The 15,185-nt window shown below is 45.8% G+C and overlaps 1 protein-coding gene across 2 annotated transcripts in view; it reads right to left on the bottom strand.

The window, feature by feature from the left end:
* Positions 1-15,185, bottom strand: part of PLXNA4 (plexin A4) — a 504,022-nt gene that overhangs the window by 52,695 nt on the left and 436,142 nt on the right. For both annotated transcript variants that reach the window (XM_071734217.1, XM_071734218.1), the window contains exons 15-19: positions 14,107-14,243; positions 12,290-12,457; positions 4,715-4,808; positions 3,442-3,681; positions 1,744-1,890 (exon numbers count right to left, since the gene is read on the bottom strand). In XM_071734217.1, coding sequence (XP_071590318.1) covers positions 1,744-1,890; positions 3,442-3,681; positions 4,715-4,808; positions 12,290-12,457; positions 14,107-14,243 — 786 coding nt within the window. The remainder of the gene's footprint in view (positions 1-1,743; positions 1,891-3,441; positions 3,682-4,714; positions 4,809-12,289; positions 12,458-14,106; positions 14,244-15,185) is intronic.

Here is a 15,185-nt window from a genome sequence, read left to right on the forward strand (position 1 = left end):
CAGATAGTAAATTGTTGGCAGAAACAGAGGAGGACCTGGGAGAGCTACCTGTCAATTATCCTGACCATCAAAGTGACATTCATGTGAAACATGGGGACACATTTGGTACCAAACCAAGCAGCAGAGATGCTGTGCCATGCTGGAGGAGGCATTTCCCAGCCCAGCTGTCCCCCTGCTAAGCTCCAGATACAAAGTCCATCCTTGAGCACTGGCCTCCATCACAGGTGACCTTTTGTATCTGGGTCCCAGCCCAGATGCTGTCAAAGTATTGCCCCAGTTGAGTGAGAAATCTGTAATTTGCTCCTAATACTTTTATGCTCATTAACAGGCTTCAACATGATCATCTTCCTATGTTTCCAGCAGCATTTCTTGTTTGATCAAGGCCTCAAAAAAGGATTATTTTTTTTCCCAATGGCTTCACTTAAGCTGTCCCCAGCTACAGGAGCAGGGAAGTCTTCCCAATTAGTAAGACCTGACCAGATGTTCATCTGCCCTGATCCCCAGGGGTTGATTATTGCTCACCTGACTTTGAGCTTTCCCTCTCCAGGACTGGCTCTGTCCATCTCTGATGAACCATATGTTTAATTATACTCACGAAAATGACAGGGAACACATTGCCTTGTTTGAAAGCTTTGGTATTCACACAGAGAAAATCTCTCCATTATTCTCCTCTTGGTGTCTTAACGTGCTTTACAATGAATGAAGAGCCATGGTATATTTGCATGGCTGGAAAGGATTACTAGCTGTATTTTCCAGATAACAAACTTTGGCACAAAGAAGTTAGGTAGCCAGTGTGAGGTCTCCCAGCAGAAGTCACAAATGAGACCCAAAATGGTCACAGTAAACTCTATTTTCTACAAGTCCCCAGAAAGCTCTTTTGTAAAAAAGCCACGCAGTGGGTCTTCATGGATGTCTCTGAGCCTCACTGCACTGAAATAAATAAATATGTGACAGAAAAAGCTTTGGGAGGGCAACAGAGAGGTGGAAAAATGTTGGTCACAAGGAAGGAGAAGCACTGATTGTCTCTATGTCCCCTGTCAGTTGTAGCTTTTGGTGTGTTTCCCCCTACAGCTTGGTACAACTCAGATGGATTTGCAGATGCAATTTTTTTTTTTACAAAGCAACAACACAGAGGAATGCAAATCACTGAGGGGAAAGTAAAAAAAAAAAAAAGTGAATAAATCATCAGTGAGAAGAGGAGAAGCCAGTCCAATCTGTTGGTCCATTTCTCACAGGTTCCAGGAAGGATGTGCAAGAATATACAAAGTTATGTAGAGGTCAAAACCTCAGATCCTGGTCACAGTAGAGTCCATGTCCAGCTTTTTCTTTTTTTTGTTTTTTTTTCTTCTCCTAGATAAAGGTCAATTTCAACCACCAGCATGGTCATAATTACTGAATTAAAAAAAGTTTTTAATGTAGGGAATATCTTGCATCCATTAACTCATGTGAGCATCTGAGATTGCTACAGTCTGTACAGAAACAGAAGAGAGGCAAACTTCCATGAAAGGTTTTGATTATGAAATGTTTCTCACTGTCCAGAAAGATCTCCAGGTGAGTCTTCTACTCCTCCAAATTATTCTTGGTGGGGTTAAAATATCAAGAAGGCTCTCTGATGCTTATGGAATCTATGGAAGGCAAATGGTGATGCAAACTCCAGGGTGATCTCTGATAGCTTTTCAGCCGTGGTGTGCCCTTCCAACCCACCCATGGATGAAACCCTGATGAGGTTCAAGCACCACTTACCATCACCTTGTGCCTTCCAATGAGGTTTGGGGACTCACAGAGGAGCTGCACATCTGACACAGTGACTGCACAGGGCTTCTCACCAACCAGCACGGTGTAGTTGAGCTTGGCATTCCCTCCTGCCACTGGTGGGATCAAATTCTTGCCCTGGATAGAAAGGAATGTCACAAAAAAAAAAAAAAAAAAAAATACAAACAGAACATCAGGAAGGAGTTGACTCTCCACCTCTTCCTACACTTTGACCACAGTAACCCCATGGAGAGCTACAGACTGGGAGAAGAGTGGCTGGAGGGTGACACAGCACAGAGGGACCTGGGAGTGATGGGTGACAACCAACATGAGTCAGAAATAAGCCCAGGTAGCCCAGAAGACCAGTGGCATCCTGGCTTGTACCAGGAATAGTGTGGCCAGAAGTTCCAGGGAATGAATTCTCTCCCTGTACTCAGCACTGGTGAGTCCTCACCTTGCGTGTTGGGTCCAGTTCTGGGTCCCTCACTTCAGGAAGGAGATTTAGGTGCTGGAGCAGGTCCAGAGGAGAGCAAGGAGGCTGTGAAGGGACTGGGGGGGAAAGTCTGATGAGGAGAGGCTGAGGGAGCTGGGGGTGTTTACCCTGGAGAAGAGGACACTCAGGAGGGACCTTATCACTCTCTCCAAGTACCTGAAGGGAGGTTGTGGTCAGGTGGGGGTCAAGTTCTTCTCCCAGGCAACTCCTGACAGGAGGAGAGGGAATGGCCTGGAGCTGCTCCAGGGGAGGTTTAGGTTGGATATCAGGGAGCACTTCCTCATGGAGAGGGTGATGAGGCATTGGAATGGACTGCCCAGGGAAGTGGTGGAGTCACCATTCCAGGAGGTGTTTTAAGGAAAGGATGGATGTGGCACTCAGTGCCATGGTCTGTCCAGTGTGATGGTGTTAGGTATAGGCTGGACTTGATCTCAGAAGTCCTTTCCAGCCTCAGTGATTCTGAGATTTGTTCCTGTGCCATAAGTTTTAACCTGGCACTTGACATTTGTGATCCACCATTTGCTAGCTCAGAGAGGAAAAACTGATTTAGGAAGTGGTGCAGAGAGGACAGCAGGGATGGCTACAGGCTGCCATCAGTCAGAACAGTCTGCCCTGCTCCTCTCTCTCTGGAACTACATGAGAAATGTTGTGTATACACAAGAGGCCCTCACAAAACATAGTCAGGCAAGAAAAACAGAGCTCTGGGGGGAAATTCTGCAAAGGATTTCTTTGCAGATGCATCACACACAAGCACTGATATGGAAATGTTCAATCACAAAATTCCTTCTCTCTATTGCTGGCCAGATGACAGAAAGGACTGGTGGAGGATCTAACCAGGGGTGAGAGGAAGGTTTTGAAAACCCAGGAAAGAAATAGACGTGGGTATTTCATTACCAGCCCTGTTGCAATAGTGGGAAATGTCCTTCTCTGGCAAGCAGCCGTGGTATAAATTTAGGCTGCACACAGGGAGCTGCTGCAGGAGTTTATATTTTTCAATTATGGGTATTGGCAGATGCTCAGTGGTGACTCAGATGGTGACTCTGGTATGGTGAGGTATGGTAAGTGCAATGAGTGAAGGAAATTTCTGGACTGCAACTGGGATGCTGCTGGGATGTGTGGGGTGCTGGTGGGCATGGAAAGGCAGCAGAAACCATGTATTTGTCCTTCCTTATTTAGGCTTTGGATCCCCATCTCACCTTCAGTATAATGGGACTTCCTGGCTTCAACTCCAGGATTCCTGAGGGATTGAAGACCTCAAAGATTGGATTGGGGTAGTAGGTAAAGTTGGTTTTGTTGAGGATCAGCAGGGACTGCACGTTGTCAAGAATGAAGCCAAATTCTTCTGGACGTTCAGCAAGCTCAGACTGGTGGTTTGGGTCAACAGCCAGTGCTGGAGCCTGGCAGGTCATCTCTGTGCTGTTCTGTACCTCACAGTTCTGGAAAAAACAATCCAACACAAGAAGAGTTTATGGAAAATGACCCCACACCTCCTGGTGGGCAGACACATCCCATGGAAATGCTACCATAGCTACTGCTGGAGGACAGGGAGGAGCAGATGCACAGAATGCCAAAATCATAGAATGCCAGGTTGGAAGGGACCTCATAGTTCACTGAGTCCAAGCTTTAACTTCTTGGTTATCATAAGACAGGTTATCATAAGACATAACCCAAACCCATCACACGAGCAAGGTGGGAAGGAATTAAGGTTTGCTGGGGTAGGTGTGTGTGAAGCAGTCTGCACTGTGATTGAGCATCTTGCACCTTTTCTCTGAGGGACCAGACCACAGCCTCTGGGGTTACCAGTGGCAGCATCTTCTCATCTCCCCCTAACCTCACTTACTCCTGGAAAGTGATAATTCTTTTTTTTTTTCTTTTTTTCTTTTTTTTTTTTAATTTCTTTTTTTTTTTTTTTTTTTTTTTTTTTTTTTATATATATATATAGCAGAGGCTGCCTCAGCACCACCCTGCAATCAGATCTCACCCTCTGGGGATCACCTTAAAAGTGTGTGTGTATGTGTTCATACACAGCCTATGCCTTTTCAGATGCTGTTTCCCTTCCCTATCCTCCAACCTACTGTAGATACAAGCTGGTACTGCCTGCTCCAAGCTCCCCTAATTGAAGGGGTTTTTTTCACAGCTCTATCTAGAGTTGTTTATCAGCTACTGGCAAGTGGCTCCTTCTGAGCTTCTTGTCCTCCCAGACCTTGGTAAAACCCTGCTGGCCTCTACAGGGTTGCTTTTGTTTCTTCAGTGGTCACCAAGAGTTTAATGAGGCTGAAAATCCAACTGGTTGAACCTGAGTAGACCCTTGTAGGTTCTCAAATAACTCAGGAAGTGGATAGAGTGGTATCAAAATATTACTTAAAATACTTAAATATTTAAATGTGATATTTAAATATTTAAAATATTATTTTAAATATTATCAAAATATTATTCAGAGCCCCTTTTGATCCCAGCAGCCATACTCACATTGATGTGCTCCTTTCCACCATGCTTTGCCCGGATCTGAGGGTTTTGGATCAGGTCTAGGTGAGTTCCCCACACTGCAATGGGTGTGTTGCCACTAAAGAAGAGGAAATAAAAGAAAGGCATGAAGACATCTAACAGATATCAGGACTGATTGCACCAGGAATGGGTGATCTGCATTCCTAAAGGTTGATTTAAAAGTGTCTGACCACATCTCGTAGTCCCGTAGGAAGGCAAATCCAAACAAAACAAATAATTTTCCATTCATTTGTAAGAGGACAAATATGTAAAACCAGATGGTTGCTAAAACTGGCACACCAAGAAGCATCTGGGTGTTTTTTCAGTGTTAGGACTCAGCAACAAGAAGCTTGGTAGGGAGAAGAAAAGTGGGAAATTTAGGAGGGGCTCTTCAGAGTGGTCCACCGGCTACATCTGCTTGATCAGTCAAGAAAGGAAACCCCAAACCCCCAATAGAATCATAGAATCATAGAATCCTAGGGGTTGGAAGGGACCTGGAAAGATCATCTAGTCCAACCCCCCCTGCCAGAGCAGGGCCCCCTAGAGTACATCGCCTAGGAACGTGTCCAGGTGGGTTTTGAATGTCTCCAGTGAAGGAGACTCCACAACCCCCCTGGGCAGCCTGTTCCAGGGCTCTGTCACCCTTACAGTAAAAAAAATTTTTCTGATATTCAACTTGAACCTCCTATGCTCCAATTTACACCCATTACCCCTTGTCCTATCACTGGTCACCACTGAGAAAAGCCTAACTCCATCTCCCTGACACTCACCCCTTACATATTTGAAAACATTGATGAGGTCACCCCTCAGTCTCCTTTTCTCCAAACTAAAGAGACCCAGCTCCCTCAGCCTTTCCTCATAAGGGAGATGTTCCACTCCCTTAATCATCTCAGTAGCTCTGCGCTGGACTCTTTCAAGCACTTCCCTGTCCTTCTTGAACTGAGGGGCCCAGAACTGGACACAGTCCTGTAAAAACTCTTGAGGATTCAGGGTTACTTTGGCTAAGTAAGTACCCTTGGTAAGTCCCATCTTGTATATTAAACCTTCTCTAAAACCATCAGCTTGGATAGGATAATGTCACCTCAGTGCACATGTTCCTGTGCTGCCAGGAACCTGGTTCTGCAGCATCTAGAAGACACTGAGCCAAAGTCTTCAACCTTCAACCCTTTGCTCAGTTGCCATCCATCAGGTAAGTTCTGCCACGTGTGTTAGATCCAACATATGACAGAAAAGAGTTTGCCAGTTTTGGTGTCCCCTTGCTCAGGCAAGGACAGATGTCCTGAGAAAGATGATGCATAACCCTGTCTCTGGTTGATTTTCTTACTTTTATAATATCTCTTCCAGCCCATTTTGAGATGGGGAGATATAGATGTAGATGGAGCCCTTCTTGTTCTCTGCAATCACTGTCACCAGAAGGAAACAGCTTTCAGGGACACCCTTTTCTTTTCTTCCCTTTGCCTCTTCCTCTTCCACCTGTGTCCAGCAGTTTTTGGGTTTTCTGTTTTGTTTTTTTTTTTTTTTGGGGGGGGGGGGGGTTTCTTTTGTTTTTTTGTGTGTGTGTTTTTTTAAATTTTTATTTGGAGCTGATGTGACTTTGAACTTCATCTTGACTTGAGGGAAAGGGTTCACCTTAGGTAGCTTTGGCCATCCCAGCCTGGAAAAACTTTGCTCTACCAGAATGAGCTCTCCTTTTGCAGAACTATGGTGGAGGATGCAAGGGCTGAAGGGGGAAGAGTTGTCTGAGAAGGAAAAACCCTGTCAGGGCTCACAAAGCCAGGGGAGGAGGAGGAAATATCATCAACAGACAGCCCCATCTCAGAGGGTTTCCCAGTCTGAGTACTCCTCTCAGTTTCAGCACCTGCCTCTGTAATTCCCCTTGGCAACCATCCAGGCTGCAATTTATTTCCTGGAGTGCTCTACTGAGAATGGGAGGGGAGGCCATGTGGAAATGAATGGGAATGGGAAAAGAAAGCTCAGAATCCCTTCCCTGCCTCCAGGTAAACCTGGGCATATGTGAGAGATGAAACAAGTGCAAGAGAAAACAACAGGGAAGAAATGCACCAGAAGGAAAAGCCTGTCTTGGCCAAGAGGTCTCCCCTACTTCTGACCTTTGTTTTATTTGTTCCTCATTTATCTTCCATTGTTAATCAGATGTAGGAATGGGTGCAAATCCATATGTCTGCTCAGCAGTGTAGCTGTCAGGTCACACACTGTGCTTCACCCCCTCTGGTTGTACCCACACCCATCAACCAAGTGGCCAGGACAGCACCTCAAACACTGGCTGGTGGTCGTAGATCACAGAATGGCTGAGGTTGGAAGGAACCTTGGAAATCATCTCCTCCAAGCTCCCTGCCATGGGCAGGGACACCTCTCATCCAGCCCAGGTTGCTCCAAGCCTCATCCAACCTGGCCTTCAACACCTCCAGGGAGGGGGCAGCCACAACTTCTCTGGGCAATCTGTTCCAGAGTCTCAGCACCCTCCTCCTGAAGAACTTCTTCCAGTCTAAACCTCTTCTTCTTCAGTTTCAAACCACTTCTCTTTATCCTGTCACTACCTCTAGATGCTGACAAACTGGAAACGCTACCCCAGGCAATCCCTGGTCATGGTTCAAGGGATGACAAAGACCAAGGAGTTTATCCAAGAAGCAGGAGAAGTGAAGCTGAACTTCCTTAGAAGGAGGAAAGATCACAGGTGCTGTGGATGATGAGTATTCATGCTCACTGGCTTCAGGACCAAGGAACAGACCTGGAAGAAGCCCTTACCTGTTTAAACCTAACCTATGTAACCAAGAAGACTAAATTTGAAGTCTTTGAGCTCTTCCAAAGAGCGTTGTCACCCCTGTAGCTTTTACCAGGTGCTCCTGTGACACTTCTTTGAGAGGTTCATTTGTTTCAAGAAATACCTGTATAGACTGATCCATAATTAAAACAATGTTGACCTTGAGTTTTGAAGAATGCCTCAGGTTCTTGCTCACTGGAACTATCAGCTGTGATGGGAAATACATAATGTGAAATCTTATGGGGCAAACCCACATTTTGCCATTTCTATAAGGTCTGCTTAGGTGGTTGAGTTCTCTTTAACACAGAGAGGACCTCTTCTGAAGTCATACATACACTTCCAGCAGAGCTTTCCCTCTCTGCCTTACAGAAAAAAATGCCCTCTCCCCAAAATTCAGCATCACATTAAATATTCCTGGTATCACCCAGGGAGAGAGCTCACCAGAAACCAGAAGTGTATAAACAAAATTATTCTTTCCCCACTGTCTTGGTACTTGTGGGGTTTTGGCTGCCAGCCTTTATAATTTTTATTATTATTTATTAATATTATGAATCTCTGCAGATTCAAACTAGGAAAGAGTTTGTATCTTTACTCAGCTGAAGGTTTTATGTATTTCAGTCATATAATGTGTGTGCATGTGTACAGATATACAAGTGTGTGTATGTATAAATAAATCCTTTTATTTAATCAATAAATTACACACAGCTTTTAACCCACATGTTAAAAATTCTGTATTTGTTTTGGAAACTGAACTTCCAGCCTCAGACCACAGTTACAAACCACAGCCACAACACTGGATCAGAGAGGGGCATTTTCTCTGAAAATAATAAATAAATCCAGTTGTGTTTGCTGAAGACATAAAATCACTCCCAAACTCTCTCTGGCTTGCAAACCAAGTAAATCAAATAGTTCCTTATGCATGAAAACCACCAGACATTGCCTTTTGTGGCTGCAGGTGAATCTCTGGTCATGGCTCTTTTTGCCCAGATCAGCTCAAAACCCAGAGACATGGTTCTGCCCAGCAAACAAAGAGGTACCAAGACCAGGAGCTTTCTTAATTTCACTCCTTATTTTCCCAAAAGCTCTGAGCATAATTTTCTCTCTGCAGACTCAGATGATTCCTGGATGTAACTCAAATCAAATTCAGATCAAAAGTATTAACAGAGCCTCATAAAATTCTAGTTACTTGCCAGCCCAGCATGACTCAATTTTTTTTTTTTTTTTTTTTTTTGAGTAAATTAGCAGTAATCTATTCTTTATTGTCTTGGAAAATGGCACTCGAGAAGATTTTAAGCCAGGCTCAGTACATTCATTCCCTAATTTTGCAAAGCTGGTTTAGTGGCAATCACCTACCCTTCAAAACAGCTTAGCCCCACAACTAGGAGTGATGGATCAGAGAAGCACAGTGGATTTGCTGTAATGAATTCCAAGATATAACAAATATATTGAGGGACAGCCTCCTCAGCCTATCTCCAGATCCACAGGTCTTGACTAAGTTATTTCTTGCTTGATTCTCAGGGCTGGAGTTGGCTGCACTTTCATGGAGCTTTATGTGAAGGCTTTAGTCTAATGCTTCTCTCCATTACGTGGATGATGCTCCCCAAATGATGGTTATAGGGCTTAAAAAGTGTCTCCATACACTCTGAACCACAGCATTAATCCTAGATATTGTATCTTCTCACCCTGTGCCCTCCTCCAAGGTTATTCACGTTTGGATGAGGGCACAAAAACAGGATGAAAAGGGGTAGATCTGGGGAAAATTAAGGACCAGCGAATGCTCAGGGGGTTACTTTTTGATTTCAGAGATGCTGAAGAGAACAAAAGGTAGAGGATGTACCTGAAAGATGAGACAGGTAGAGCCCTGGTCATCCATCCTAGCAGCTAGAAACCCTGCTAGTAAGCTGGCACCTACTAAACAAGCACCTCTTCTTAATTTCCTTTATGCTGGGAGGTGGGATCATAGAATCATAGAATAGGCTGGGTTGGAAGGGACCTCAGAGATCATCGAGTCCAACCCTTGATTAACTACCACTGCAGTCACTGGACCATGGCACTGAGTGCCACATCCAGTCTCTTTTTAAATATCTCCAGGGACGAAGAGTCCACTACCTCCCTGGGCAGCCCGTTCCAATGTCTGATCACCCTTTCTGTGAAAAAATTCTTTCTAATATCCAATCTGAACTTCCCTCGGCACAATTTAAGACCATGCCCTCTTGTCTTACTGAGAGCTGCCTGGGAAAAGAGACCAGCCCCCACCTGGCTCCAACCTCCTTTCAGGGAGTTGTAGAGAGCAATGAGGTCTCCCCTGAGCCTCCTCTTCTCCAGGCTGAACAGCCCCAGCTCCCTCAGCCTCTCCTCATAGGATCTGTGTTTGAGTCCCTTCACCAGCCTGGTTGCCTCCTTTGGACCTGTTCGAGGACCTCAATATCCTTCTTGAACTGAGGGGCCCAGAACTGAACACAGGACTCGAGGTGAGGCAATGGGAGAGGGTGAGGTGATGGAGAGATTCAAGGCAGCAAGCAATGGGATGGGGAGTCCCTACACCCCCAGGATGGGCAAAGCTTTGTTAATACACCTCAAACATCCCTTCGGTTGTTTCTTCATCTCTTGCTGGCAGCTTTAGCAGAGAAACCAAGGAGCCAAAGGGCTCTGGAGAACTTCTCTCACCTCCCAGCCAGACCTGAAGCCTGGTTTAGGAATGTTCCCATGCTGCAACTTCTTGGGAGATATATTAGGGGAATTCATTCTCCTAAGCTGTCAATTGTGCACCATTTCACTGGCACCGAATTCACTTTCATAAGGGAGGGAGTAAAGTGATTTCTCATTCCACTGATAACCTGAACTCTGACTGAAAATAAAACCCCCACATGGAAAATCCAGACACTAAAGCTTCAAACCCAATGGGCAAAGATTCAATCCGGCTCAATCGGCAAATTCCCTCCCGGTAATTAAAGGCATTAATTGATTTGTGAAAACATCTTCTGGATGAGAGCTGAACTGGGGGGATTTACAAGCCCTGCTCCTAATCCCCAGTTACTCCAATCAGTCCAGTATGACAGGGAAGCAGAGAGCTCTTATGGATGAATGAGAGGAGACTACAATTTCTTATTTTGTATCTTCTCAAGGAAATACCAAAGCATTTAATGACCAATTTCCCCCTTCCTGAGGTCATTTCTGCAGATTTCTGAGAGCATTTGGATGAAACCTGAGAGTTTAGATGCCTTCTACAACCAGGGCAAATGTTTCTCTTAGATCCCTTCATGTAAAGGCTTTGAATTCACTGAAGCAGCATCAATGGGATGAAGAGAAGAGGATGCTTGATGAGGAGGAAGGGTGTTTGATAGAGCAGGGACCAAGGCTCCCTTTGGGCTTCACTTCTGGAGGCAATCCCTGGGGATTTCAGGTATGGTGGCCAAAAATGTTTAGTCCTAAACCAGCAAGTCATAGAATCATAGAATCATAGAATTGGCTGGGTTGGAGGAGACCTCAGAGATCATCAAGTCCAACCCTTGATCCACTCCCACTGCAGTTCCCAGCCCATGGCACTGAGTGCCACATCCAGGCTCTTTGGAAATATCTCCAGGGACGGAGAATCCACCCCTTCCCTGGGCAGCCCATTCCAATGGCTGATCAGATCATCCTCTCAGTAAAGAAATTCTTTCTAATGTCCAACCTAAACCTCCCCTGGCACAACTTGAGACCTCTTGTGCCCTCTTGTCTTGCTGAGAGTTGCCTGGGAAAAGAGCCCAACCCCCCCCTGGCTCCAACCTCCTTTCAGGGAGTTGGAGAGAGTGATGAGGTCTCCCCTGAGCCTCCTCTTCTCCAGCCTCAACACCCCCAGCTCCCTCAGCCTCTCCTCAGAGGATCTGTGCTGGATCCCTTCCCCAGCCCAGTTGCCTCCTTTGGACCTGCTCCAGCACCTCAATCTCCTTCCTGAGCTGAGGGGCCCAGAACTGGACACAGGACTCGAGGTGTGGCCTCACCAGAGCTGAATACAGGGGCATGAAGTCCATGAAGGCTGTGAGGAAGGTAGGAACCCATGGGAGATTGACTCCTCCAGGCACAGTTATGATGTTTCTGTCCAGATTTAAGATAGCAGTGATTGGTTCTGCTGCCAGGCAAAACTATGGACCTATCCCAGAACACTCATGACCAGAAACAGTAGGAATTGCAGGATTTTTGGGGACACAACTGAATAGTTTAAGCAGCCCCAGAGGGATGTAGCATCGCTCAGACAAGGAGGATCCTGGTGCTGGAGATCAAGAGGGTGGCTGCAGTCAAGAGGGAAAAAGCTCCAAAACTAGGCTGGAAATTTTCTGCACCTCCCTTTTCCAAGGAAACAGGAAGTCTCCAAAGCAAACATTGGTATCTGACTTGGCTGCACTAAGGGAGAAAGTTTTGCTCTGCTAGTGAAGCCTGGGTACAGGATCATTTAGGTTTGGACTCCCTGGAGTTGGTTTGGTGGAAGGGCCCTGCTCTTGCCCATCCCTCACTAGATTCTGTGGACATTTTGTCCCAGGGTACACATCAGTACAGAGAGACACTGAGAATTCAAGGTGTCACAAGGAATACACAACACACTGTTGGCCTCTTGGTCTTTCCATGGTGTTGGGCTCTTGGAAGTAGCTCTGCACAAAACTGTTTCTTAGTGAGCACAATGCTTGGCAAGACCTTTCTGCATCAAGGACCAACATGAACAAACCAGTGATGAATTAGAAAACCATGAGAGGTAGGAAAAGATAACCATGAGAGGTGGCAGGAGGTGTCCATGGGATGCTCACCTGAAGATGCTCCACTCAGGCTCGATCCTCAGGATGGTTGGATCTTCTACATACTCATACTGCAACTCCTGATGGATTTTAGCCTTGTCCACTCTTACAGACACCTTCACCTTCTCAAAGCCTTCATCTGAGGCAGTGGTGTTACAGACAATGTGCTTGGTGGATCTCCTGGGAGCAGAAGCAAGTAAATATAAACCAGGAGCTGTCAGCAGCAAAATAAATGGTGCTAGAAAGATCCCAGCTACTTGCTCTTATGTTCTGTGACCTTAACCTATGCACTGTGAAGTAGTGAAACTCACTGATAAAGGAATATGCTGAAAATGTGACACATTTATATGAGGGAGTGATGTTGATTTTATATAAAGCACAAGGGCCATCATTTCTCAGGTCTCAGAGTGAAAACTGGACCCCAAGGGAAGTCCAAAACCAGCCCTCTCTCCAGAAGCATTCCTGTGCAATTAAATACTTGATGGATGTTTCCTTCCTGCCCGCAGACATAGGCAGCAGCAGCTGAGAAAAAGGGGTGTTTGCACCTCAGCTTTATTATCCTGGGGTAATAAAATTTCCTTTGCATTAGGACTGTAAACTTTTTTTTTAGTGCAGTTTGCAGCATGCCTGGGATGCTACCTTTGCATGGAAGGTGCTAATATAGTAGGAAGCATTTTATGATTATACTCAATGAGGATTCTGCATGAAGCTTTCATAGAACCACAGAATGGTTTAGGTTGGAAAATCATCTATTTCCAAACCCCCTGCATGGGCAGAGACACCTCCCACCAGACAAAGTTGCTCAAGGTCCCATCCAACCTGACCTTCACCATTTCCTGGGAAGTGCAGAGTGCATCCTTCCCTTGCAGCAGAGCACCACACACCTTCCCTGCCTGCATCCTCCAGGTGCTTTCCAGATTCAAACCCCCAGCCCCTCCTAAAACCCCTCCAGCTTCTTCAGTAAACATCTCCAAGCAGCTGTGATTCTCACTTGACCTTTTAAAGCTCAAGCTGTGACTTCACCCTCCTGAATTATAGATGCTGAATCACAGAGGCTGAATCACACCAGAGTCATGAAAGGCAGCTAAGCAGGAGCCCCACAACCAGGAGAGGGAAGGGCACTGCCCCAGGTCAGTGGTCCTGAGTCTCCTGTGAATGAATATTTCTTCTGCCAAGGACATGCTGGGAGAAATGTGCCAGCTTCATCTTCAGCCTCTGTTGATACTGGCAGCAAAATGTATGGCACTGGGTAGTTCTGAGCTGCAGGAGCTCCTGGGAATGGGATTCAGGCTGATTCCCACAGGGATCAGGAAACATTCAGCAGGTAACACTGACATTAAGCCTCTTGGAGCTTTGATTGAGCAGGAGCCAACCCAGAGCTGAAATGTTGCAAATCGTCCATTTCTTAGCACTACAGAACTACCCTGAGATAAAAGGGAAGGGTTTTAATAGTCACAACTGACTTTGTCAGATTTTCTTTGCCACCTCTGCTAAAGCAAGGACATGAGAATGAATCTTTTAAACCACGGACTCCCCCAGCAAGTAGCAAAACCTGGGACCGTGGAGAATTTCAGTGAAATTTGCCAAGGGTCCCTGGGAAAAAACACATCAAATATCGATCAAAACAATGAAATTAATCCTATTCTCCAGCCCCAAAACACACGCAGGAAGTTCACACATGGTGCAGAATGCAAAACTCCCATTGCTGAATAGAAATGGGCACGAGCAAAGGGAGGCACTTGGGGGACAGGGCTGCAGAAGACATCTCCTGCCTAACTGCTCTCATCTTTCAGACTCAAGCATGGACAGTAGGAAAGACTCAGCTGTACCTGTAGAAGAGGCAGGGTTGTCTCCCAAAGGTCACAATGACATTGCTGCCAGCATTGAGATTGTTGCCTGTTATTGTCACCTGGGTGCCACCTGACACTGGTCCCCGCTTCGGCTTGAGATCAGAGAGGGTCAAAGTCTGTGAAGGCAAAAAGGTTGAGTTAAAAACAGCAAAGGAGAGGATTGGTACCTTCCCTCTCTCATTTTAGTCATGGAGAGAGGTAGGCATCCCCATGGGTTAATCATTTAGAAGATGACCATATCTCCTGGCCAGCAGAGGAGTCCAGAATGAGAAGAGTTGTATCATAAGCACTTTGTTTGAATAACAAGTCTGGGGGGATGAGTTTAGAGCTAACTCCAGTCTGTTCTTGCCCCTTCTAAATCAGGGTTAACCATGTGTTAGCTGGACTTTAGAAGATGACCACATCTCCTGGCCAGCAGAGGAGTCCAGAATGGGAAGAGTTGTATCAAAAGCACTTTTCTTGAATGACAAGTCTGAGGAGATGAGTTTAGAGCTAATTCCATTCTGTTCTCTTTGCCCCTGGTAAATCAGCCCTGCCTTTGCTCCTGCTCAGAAATACTCTGTGCTTCCAAAGCTCCAATACTCTGGAGCAGCTGGAGCCACACTCTTTCATCTCCACTGCTTGTTTGACCCAATGCAGGTGGCTTTTTTGCCAACATACAGCACCACCTCTGCAAGATAAACCAGGTCTTGAACTGTCTGATTGGGTCTTAATGGGGACTTTCCAGCTCCAAGCAATGGAGCTCACGAGTGATGAAAATGATGGGTCCTTGAGGAGGTTACTGTAACCCTTATTGTTCTGAGAAGGGAACAGGACATTGCTCCAGAGAGATGCCTAAAAGCTTCCCCTTTGCTCATGGGTTTTATTTCCCTGGGAAAGAGGAGTGCTGTGGTTCAGCAGAGCATCTGAGCTCATGTCTTGCCTCTTCCCACATGCCCACTCCATGACCCCACACTGCATGACCCCAAACCTTTTCTCTTTTCCTTATCAGGCTTGGATGCTGAGACTGCTTAGTGCTGCACGAGTGTCCTGCATGGTGATCTTGAGATGTATTCAGA

This window comes from Heliangelus exortis, chromosome 1 (genome assembly GCF_036169615.1).
Source record: "Heliangelus exortis chromosome 1, bHelExo1.hap1, whole genome shotgun sequence".
NCBI lineage: Eukaryota > Metazoa > Chordata > Aves > Apodiformes > Trochilidae > Heliangelus > Heliangelus exortis.